The sequence below is a fragment of the Coloeus monedula genome (assembly GCF_965178545.1).
Source record: "Coloeus monedula genome assembly, chromosome: 2".
NCBI lineage: Eukaryota > Metazoa > Chordata > Aves > Passeriformes > Corvidae > Coloeus > Coloeus monedula.
Window position 1 is genome coordinate 79649413 of NC_138782.1, and position 9657 is coordinate 79659069.

At 39.5% G+C, this 9657-nt stretch overlaps 1 protein-coding gene across 1 annotated transcript in view; it reads left to right on the plus strand.

Annotated features, from left to right (window-relative positions):
* MMS22L (MMS22 like, DNA repair protein) overlaps positions 1-9535 on the plus strand; it is a gene marked incomplete at both ends in the record, with an annotated part of 88753 nt that extends 79218 nt beyond the window's left edge. The window contains 5 exons of the mRNA XM_082276758.1: positions 1631-1842; positions 4187-4353; positions 5766-5862; positions 7007-7174; positions 9451-9535. Of these exons, the coding sequence (XP_082132884.1) occupies positions 1631-1842; positions 4187-4353; positions 5766-5862; positions 7007-7174; positions 9451-9535 (729 nt within the window). The remainder of the gene's footprint in view (positions 1-1630; positions 1843-4186; positions 4354-5765; positions 5863-7006; positions 7175-9450) is intronic.
* Positions 9536-9657: the final 122 nt, after the last annotated feature.

Sequence of the window (9657 nt, forward strand, 5' to 3'; positions counted from 1 at the left end):
TTACACACTAAATAATCTGTCATCTCCAACAGTCTCTCTGAGCCTGCTACTTGCCAAGAAGTAGCAGACTTCTTGTTTTTAAGAATTCTGATACAGCAGCAGCTGCTTTTTCCTACAAAAATTTGCTCTCTGTACACAAAAGGACGAGAAAATCTGAAGTTTTAATCAAAGCCTCAATTCAGAAAGTGTGTTTTTTATCATTGAACTTGCCAAAATTATCAAGGAGCCCTAGAAGTGTGTGAGGTGAAACCCTTAACCCAAATCTGCATTCAAGAGAGCCACCAACAGGAAGTCTTCAGGCACCTCATTTCTTGAAATCTCACATTTCCTGTATTTGTTTACTGCGGAACCAAAAGTGGGAAATCCCCATTTCAAGACCCTCAGCTGTGCCTCAGGCTGCTTTTTTTTTTCCTGAATGTTCAGCCACGTTCACACAGACAGATACAGATGAAAATGTTTTTGGAGAGGAACCTCTACACAACAAGCAACAGAAATATGCTTTGTTCATAGCTGAGGAACAAAAGCAGCTTGTGTTCATTCCTATATTAGGGGCATTGGTTTACCTCAGCAACCATAAATATTCAGACAGATACTCCCACCAAAACTGGAGTCTGGATTGCAATGCTAATGGAAGTTTGAAGTACTGTTGAAATTGCTGTCTAGGGAACTCTGTGCTTGACCTTGTTTTACACCATTATTCTTGTTGGACAAAACTATTGTGAAAACTGAGTTCTCAAGAGGCTTCTGTTTGTGCTGCTGACTGTGACCCTTGAGACAGGAGATCACAGGACCTTTTTATTTTTTTCTTAGTGATTTGTTCTTCCTCTCAGTAGTCAGAGGAGGGAGAAGGAAACAAGATCCTAACTTTCTCTTATGGGAACCCATTCCAGTAAAAATACAGTTCTTTTTTTCAGGGATGGACCATAGATATGTTCTATAACAACAGGTAGTGTTCAGATAAGCACTTTCTGGGCAAGTACTTTCATTATAGATTTTTCTCTGGATCAATATAGCTTATATTGGATAAATCGCAGCAGTTTGAGCCTTATCTTAAACAGAGTTTAAAACCTCCTCTAAATCCCTTATAAATGGTGCCTAATTTACCCTAATGTGCTCATACTACTGAGCAAATCTTTTCTTGTTTGAGCTCAATTCTAAGTGCTCATTTTTCTGCTATATCGTTTATACAAAAATTTCACATGGTCCTTTACAAGCAGATGAGATTTATTCTTTCTATTCCTTCTTAAATCTTTCCTAACACACTTTGTTAGACCATGTACAGGATTGAAAACAGAAATGAGAAGCTTTTGGGCGCAGCAGCTTTTTCAGGTTTGAAATGCCAAGGTTTTATTTTGAACTTGAAGGGGAGCTTGCATGTCCCAAAGCTTATCTTCCAATATATTAATCTAGTGAAAGATTTTTCTCTCCTTTTCAAGCCTTGTCTGTCTTCATTTGCAGATCATCATATCTGCAGCAAATCAGTGCTGCTTATTTGTCAGACATAGTTACTCCGTGTGTAGCAGTTTACACAGCATGTAGTGAGTGTTTAGCCTACCATTGTTAAAGATTTATTCAACTGTATTGTTAAAAATTTATTCAATTTCTCACTTCCTAAAATTTTCTTCTACAGGGCCTGTCCTTCATATGTTGTCAGTCCCAAACACAGGGTGCCTATTTAAATCAACTTCTTGGGAGCATTATTCGACATTACTTTGGACGATTTCTCCCTTCCTCCCCGACTGCGCCCGGTGCCAGACAGCATCCTCTGCTCACTGCTTTGGGCAGCTCCATCACAGCCCCCCAGCTGCTCCGTCTCCGCAAGACCACTTTGCATGTCATAAGGTAAGGACCAGTGAAATATAAAACATCACTTACTCGGATTTCAGATTCGGATTTCACAAACGGCTCATGAGCTCAGGCCTCTGCTTTCTTCTCAGGTGATGGTGTGGCTCTTGGAAGAGCCTGTGAGTTGCTGGGCAGGGAGCAAAGGAAGGATGGTGTTTATACACCACGAGAGTAAAACTGGAAAGATTTGGGAGAGAATAATTAAGGCTAAAGGTCCTAGGCCATAACAAAAACTATTGCAGGAGGTCACATGAAAAGCAAGTAATTTTCTAGAAAAATTATGCTCTGATAGACATCATCGTGTGTGTGTGTCAGGCTGTATTTAGGGGCACAGAGTTGTAGTGCTTAGAGCTGCCACAGATACCTGTGCATGTGGGACCTTGTCACACTGTAAGTGTCAGGGCATACACAGGTGTGCCAGCTGCCCAGGGGACATGGAAAACTGTGGCTGTGGGAAGAGGAAGACAGAGAGACAGGGAGACAGTACTTGTTCATTGCACTGTCACCACTGACATGATGTCAACAGCAGCTACACATCTGTGTTCTGCTGCTCAGAGGCTGACACTTTGTTTTATGTACTACAGAATAGTGAACAATCTGTACTTTTTGTCCATGTTGGGAAAGCATTTAAACCCCCTCAAATACAGGCTTATATCCAAGGTAATTGGAATTTTATTTGTTAAAGAGTGGGTATACATGTTGATCAGAAAAAGAATGTCAGTGTTGATCTTGGGTAAGCATGATAGGCAATGCTGTAAGTAAAGCCTGATTCTCACACATTAAGGGAGTGAATTAAGATTTCACAATCTTAGTTCTGACATGTTTTTAACTTATGGATACCCAAACTTCGTCATCTTATTAAAATTACTTTTGAATGTGTGCATGCATGTGTGAACATGGGGATTGAGAGTGGAAAGTTCTGAAGGTGTAATGGCACTTAGTGATTTTTTAGATGTGAAATATTCCTTAGTGATCTGGGAAGAATGTGTTAGAACTGAGCAGCACTCTGGTTTGCAAATTGCTTGGGTGATCATGAGGCAGTCACGGGGTCTGTACACAAATAGGTGCAATTTGCTCGCCGCTTTGCCGTATGAAAGCCAGTGAATGTATTGCTGCTGCAGAGAGGAAAGGGAACTACACCATCAAGTTTATATTATTCAGGCCAGAGAGCTGACTATTTTAGTGGAAGAACACCCAAAAAAAATCTGTGGGAAACTTTCAGAGTAATTAATGGGACAGAAGATTTTGGACTTGCTAATATGAAAGTAAGACCACATGATACAAGAACTGTACATGTTATAGCTTTCATTTGCCAAGTCACACCAGTGCTCTGAAGCAGTGCAATGAAGTACCCAGAGCTCTGAAAGTCAGGTTTCATTTTAAAGTTGTAGAAACACCCTTTATTGAGTTTTTGATAAGGATGCTGGTTTTTAATTGATGCATCACTCAGTCAACACATGTGCCTTGTTTGAGTAGATAACTGTACCTAATATTAAGTATCTTAAAAGCTTTTTTTTTAAGGTTCTGGGAGTGCTCTTATTGACTGATGAATGAAAGCTGTGTTCTCTTTCACCTGTGCTCCTCTGTCCTGAATGCTTCAATTCAAACTTACTGTCTTCAGATTTCATTAATTTGTGGTGCCAAACCAAGAGTAGTTCATATTCCTGTATTCTTTTGTGGAAAAGGAACAAATCAAGGTGTTAAAGTTACAACACTCCCTGTATGTGATGTTAAAATTTGCTCTTGTTGCAGATCGACAGGTCACCTTTTATCTTTGTACCAGAGTTTATACTGGAGACATTTGTGTTAATTCTGACAGAGCAAAATCAGTCATTGGCTGTCCTGTTACAAAATACTGTTGACAAAAATAAAACAACAGTACCAGTGTAACAACAGAGCTGTTACCACAAGTATGATTGTAAGTTTGCAAAAGCATGTGAAGCTAAAATAACGTAACTGAGTAACAGCTGTATTGTGGATGTTGGTTTAGGATCTTAGAATCTTGATTCCTTCATCTAGTCAATTATATTATGAAGCTGCCTTTGTGTATAGCTTTTAATAGTCACACTTGGGTTTTTAACTGTAATTATGCTTGCTCTTATTTCTTACTCCCCTCTCAATAGAAGAGTCAGAAGGTATCACTGTCCTCTGACAAACTGGGAGTCATTGCTACAACTAAGACAAATAGAAGCCATTATTTGAGCCTAGATATCAAGATATAAATCTATGTAATAGGCCTCTTGCTGAAATATCACAGTTATTTTAAGGTATATGGTGCTTGCATTGAATGGAAAAAAACCCCAAGTCATAGACTTTGTTCTGGCTTGCTTGGTCTTCCCAGTGAAAACTACCTGCAGTTCAAAGGGAATGCTCCACCTCCTCGCTTGGCCTCTGTTCTTGCTTTCATTCTTGAAGTACTTCAGAGAACTCAGAGCACTGAACTGTGTGACATCAACTTGGTTCTCCCAGCCACATTGAAATGCTTGGTACTGGTTAATGAGCTGCAAGGTGAGTTATTTGTTTGCTTTAAGTACATCTCTCCACACCTGCAAGATTTTTGCACTGCTGAGCATCTTTCATCCCAGTATTTAAGACTCTCAGATGAGGTGAATAAGGTAATTTGGCCAGCTAAACTGGATGAGGCTGTTTTTTTCATTAACTGGTCTGGGACTTCTGTTTCTCAGGCAGAGAAGTCCTGCCTCATTTAACTCTCTAATGAACTAATCAACTTCTCAGGAATCTGAAGTTATTTCCTTTTTCCCCATTCTTCCCACCTAATCTCCTCCAGACTTAGGAATTGTAGAAGTTTTCTTCCACCTAAAGTTTTGAGACCAAATAAGGCAAGTGTATGTTCTCCCCACAGAGGCATTATAAATGGATTAAAAGTAGCATGTTGCTCTCTGAAGGTATCTTTGAGTCTTCTTTCTTCTTTTAGCATGCTTTGTTTTGTAGCAAGAACAGCTTTTTTTTAGCTGCTTAAAGAACGAAGCACTCTTTTCACCCCACCATTGTATAATGAAGGTATCTGAGCTCAAAATTTCCATTTCTTGCTCCTAGAGAGGCATTTAAGCAAAATTTGGATTCACCTCTGACTTCTCCTGGGAATTTTCTCTAATGAAGCACTTTTTGGTTCTGGTCTATAATAGTTTCAAGGACAAGATGTGCTTAGGAAATTAGCTCAATCATCACACAGCTTTCTTCCCCCTTTTGCCATCACAGCCATATCTGCTGGAAGCTACGTACCCACCTTGCAATGTGCTGGGGAATGAGCTGGAAGTCTTGTGCTGCTGTAGCCACCAGCTCCCTGCCTGCCTGGACAGGGCTCTGCCACACCCTTCTGAAAAAGTCTTTGCAGCCCAGTTCTGCCTTTATAAAGGAAGAGCTGTATCTTGCAACTTGGGAATTTTTTTGGAAACAATTATTGAGAAAATAGTAGGGGGGATTTGTTGGGTTTTTTAGGACTTTTTCCCTTAAAAAAGAGTTAGGGTGCATTTCAGAACAATCTCCACCACTGAAAGTACAGAGTAGATCCACATAGCTCTGAGCAGGATATAATGCTGTCGCTACCTTTCTTTTGAATCAAATAGGAACGATGAAGGAATATAAACAGAACGTAACATTTAAATAAAACCTCTGTTTCCTCTAAATGTGTATCTCTTGGCCTTAACTTAAAAAGACCATAGTGTATTTAAAAACCTGTTTAAAGGATAATGGTGGTAAAAATAAGACTTTTGCATAAAACCATGACTCATTCTCTTCCTTACAGCCAATCTAAGTGCTCTCACAGTCATTTCACTTGCATCAAAGAAAGATGAAACCTTTTTTTCTTCCTCATTTAAAAATTTTTGTCTTCATGAAAGACATTCTCCAGATGGTCAGTTCAAGAGCTCTCTGTGAATCTTGTGATTTTTCTTTTGCAGTTAAAAAAATATCTACAGACATTGTACAGTACATGGTAGAAGGCTGCCAAGCAGGGTCAGGAGGAGAACATGCCACCCAGCTGACTTCTGTATTTAGGTAACCAGAAAATATGCCAACTGGCAGCAAAGCTGCTGCAAGCCAATTGACAGCAAACATGTTTTCTTAAAATAACTAATTATCCTAACATGCTGCATTGTTGCTTGTTTATGGTATTTAAGTAATGGTACTTCTGGCACTGGGTTTGAACACAGCTTTGCCAAAAAGCCAGAGCATAAAAACAGAATTGAGAGACATACCTGCTTCCTCAGGGGTTGAGGTAGTTTTGAGAGGCATACAGTAGGGAGGTGTGTTACTCCTGCAATGGGAAAAACTCCTCAGGAATGCCAATAGTGCTGTGAAAGATGTGTGTGCCAAATTTGAAGTGCAGATAATCTTCATATAACAAGCTTATCTTTTTTTATTTGATTTTGTGACAATAATAGATTATTATAATGTAAATTATCCTCCTTTCATAGCTCTGCAAAATGAATCCTGTATCTCACATGGATACAGTAGAACAGGTGCCTGACCTGGCACCCAAAGACATTCTGCAACCCTTACACACTGTTGCTTTATTGGGTCACATCTAGGTGAAAGCTCCAGAGAAACTCATCAAAATGTTTGTGTTTGTGGGAATGCCAGTCTGTATGTGGTACATCACTTTCATGGGATGTGTCATCCCTAGGGTGTTAATTTTTATTTGAATGTAATCTGTGGTCTTTAAAGACCTCAAATCCTCAGGAAGGCAAATGGATATGCTTCCATCCAATGGTCTGCCCCAGTTAAGATCCAGTGGAGCTTTATAAGAAATGCCAACGTTGTTTCTGCAAATTTGAATCTAAAACTCTTGTTTTGTTAGTCTTTTTATTACAATTATTAGTTATTAAATAAGGAATATATAGTTTAGTTTTGCATTCACACACATTATGAAGTGAAGTGCTCTGGAACAAGGCAGTCCTGGTGAAACAGCCGCCAGAATCTGCCAGATTACTTGAAAATAACTGTGTGGAATTTTTAGCATTAGGCTTCAAAAGCATGGCTTTGTTTAGAGAAAGTATTCCAGGTAGAGTATTCCAGTGTAACAATATGAAAATTGCTATGCAGCCAGATTGCTTGTTCTGATTAGACTCTTCAATTGTTCTTGGCATGTTCTCTGCATCTAGTTTTGACCCTGCATTAACTGCCTCTGTATCCCCCTCAGGCAGTTTATCCAGGACTACACTGCTGTCTATGATCACCGGGTTTTCAGCATACTGGAAACAGTGGCAGTCTTGGATCGGACATTTGTTACCAGCCTGATTCCCACAATCACACAGTCTTTGAAGGACTCGGAGCACAAACAAGGCCTTGGAAGAAATGCTGCACAGAGGTTTGATTTTCATTTAATATTATTTTTTGACAATGAATAGTAGATGTTTATTCCTTGAAAGAAAGCAGTGTTAAGACAGCAGCGCAGACACTCGAAAATGAGTGATTTTAAGTGTGTTCAGCCAGAAATCTCTCTTAACTCAAGCCGTTCATGGTTTTAAGCCATCTATATTTGTTGAGTATTTCCAGAGATGTTTTGTTTTGTCCACAGACCACAGAAGAATTTATATGAATCCAGGTTGTCTCTGCACTGTATGTTGCAAAACAGAATTAAGAATTCCTTACCCTAAGAATTTTCCTGTTAGTTCCTGTTTTAGAGGACTTTATGGGTCATATGTAAAATTATAGTATTAGTATGTATGATCTGAGATGGTTGGAAAAGAAATACCCCCAACTTAGTTTCAAGAGCTCTCTCATAATCTAAACTTAGAAGAGTTGTGGGTGTCCAGGAAAGGCTGGCTCCAATAGGCACAGCAGGCTCACACTTCCTCCGTTTGCCCCCCAAGAACTTAGGAAATATTTGACATGTGAATCCATCTGGCATTAGGAGGAAATGGCACATGAGGGGAGCAGCTGTGTGGGGAGGGTGGTGTCTCTGGGTGCAGATGCAGCACTGGCCTTTCAGCATTGTTACAAAACTCCAGGAAGCTCTGCCTCGTGTGGAACCCAAGCCAAAAGGGCTCCTCCTGTTAGTGCTGCTCACTGGAAGGCTGCCCGTGGTTCTCCTGTGGTCTGGGCAGGGAACTGGCCCCAGGTTTTGCATTACTGCACATCCTCGGACTACTCAAAGGGGAGGAGCCACTCATGCCACACACTGGGGAAGTTTTGAAGTGTGCTGGCAGGGCCTGGGCTATAAAAAGTCCAAAAGACAAGAGCTGTGCAAGAGTAACTCGTGAGACACTAAAGGGTACTCACAAGGTATTAATCTTCCATTTAATGAAAAATGTATTTAATTAATTTGTAATTATATTTTTCACTTTTTACTATCCACTACCAACAACTGCATTTCCCTTTATTTAAGAGAATTTGCCCAGGGTCAGCCTGATGTACCGTTATATGCAGGATTTCCACACAACCTGCTTTTCATCCTTCGATACTGTATTTCATGGCTAAAATTATTGTTTGTTTTTCTTTTGTTAAGTACTGTTAATATGGTAACATTCATCCCATTATCTACAAAATACTGAAAGCAAGCAGGTTGTTTGAGCTTCCTGAAATATATGCTTGGAGATTACTGAAGAGCTACATTTCCTTTAGCCTCATCACTTAAACCTTATATATTATCTAATCTGTTGCCGATGTTTTCTATTAGTAATTTGTATTTAGAATGTGCTCCATTACCCAGCAGCCTGAGGTGATCTATGAGCATTTTATTGTAAGAACACTAATTTTCTCTCTTCAAGAACACCTGATTCTCTCTCTTCAGTCCCAGCCTCTAAATAACGTTGTATTAACATATTCAGTACAATTACTGTAGACATGAAAGTGCAAACCCATCTCTATAAAAGAAGTAAGGTTCAGAAGTTGCATTAAATGCTTATAGTGGTGATGTCTGGTGTTGTTATTGCAAGGAACTAGTAAGAAAACTTCAGTTTTGTTTGCTCACGTTAATATTTCATGACAAAAACAGATAATTAGAAAAGACCTAAATGTCAGAGGCAGTACTTCAACAATAATTACACTGTCTAGGTTGGAGAGTATTAGAATGAACTTAAGGTGAAAAGTCTCGTCAACACATATGCACTCTTCTGGAAATCCACTTGAGTGACAGTTCCCTTCTGAATTCCCAGTTTATTTTAAAACAGTCATTGTCCTTGGTTGAGGATGGTGGTCTAAATCTGGGTTAGTGCTGGGCTGCACCCAAGTGCCAGGGGCTCACATCACTGTGCTGTGGTGAGTCACAGGGATAGCTTAGGCAGAAATGAGAGAGCAAACATCGTCAAGTCTGAATGCTAATCTCATCTAGGCCTTGGAAACTCCACATTTTTAAATGAGGAACTTCTATTTCACAGCAGTTTACTAAACAAGTAGGCTTCTAAGCATCTCCACTACACTTCTAGCCATAAACAATGCAGTCCTTATTCTTCCTCTGATCTGGCCATGCTAAAGAGTCACAGCAAACAAAGAAGTTGAACAGGTGTCAGGAAGTTACCATGTTCTAATATCCCAATATCTAAACAATGTGTTTGGGAATTACACATTTTTACTCCTAGGATGTGTGAGATTGTTAAAAGAACACATTACATGTTTTGATTTTTTTTTTTTTTCCCCCAACAGAGAAGCCTATAAGAGACTCTTATCTTACCTCACAGAGGCTGGACAAAATGAGATACAAAAACTGGAAAATGAGACAGATCATTAGTGTGATGGTGACTAATCCTTTTCTCGCAGACGTTATGCCATTGTTGGTGTCTAAAACTACAGTCTACAACACACTAGACAAGTTCTTTATCTTTACAATGAAAATACATGCATCAATTGTTG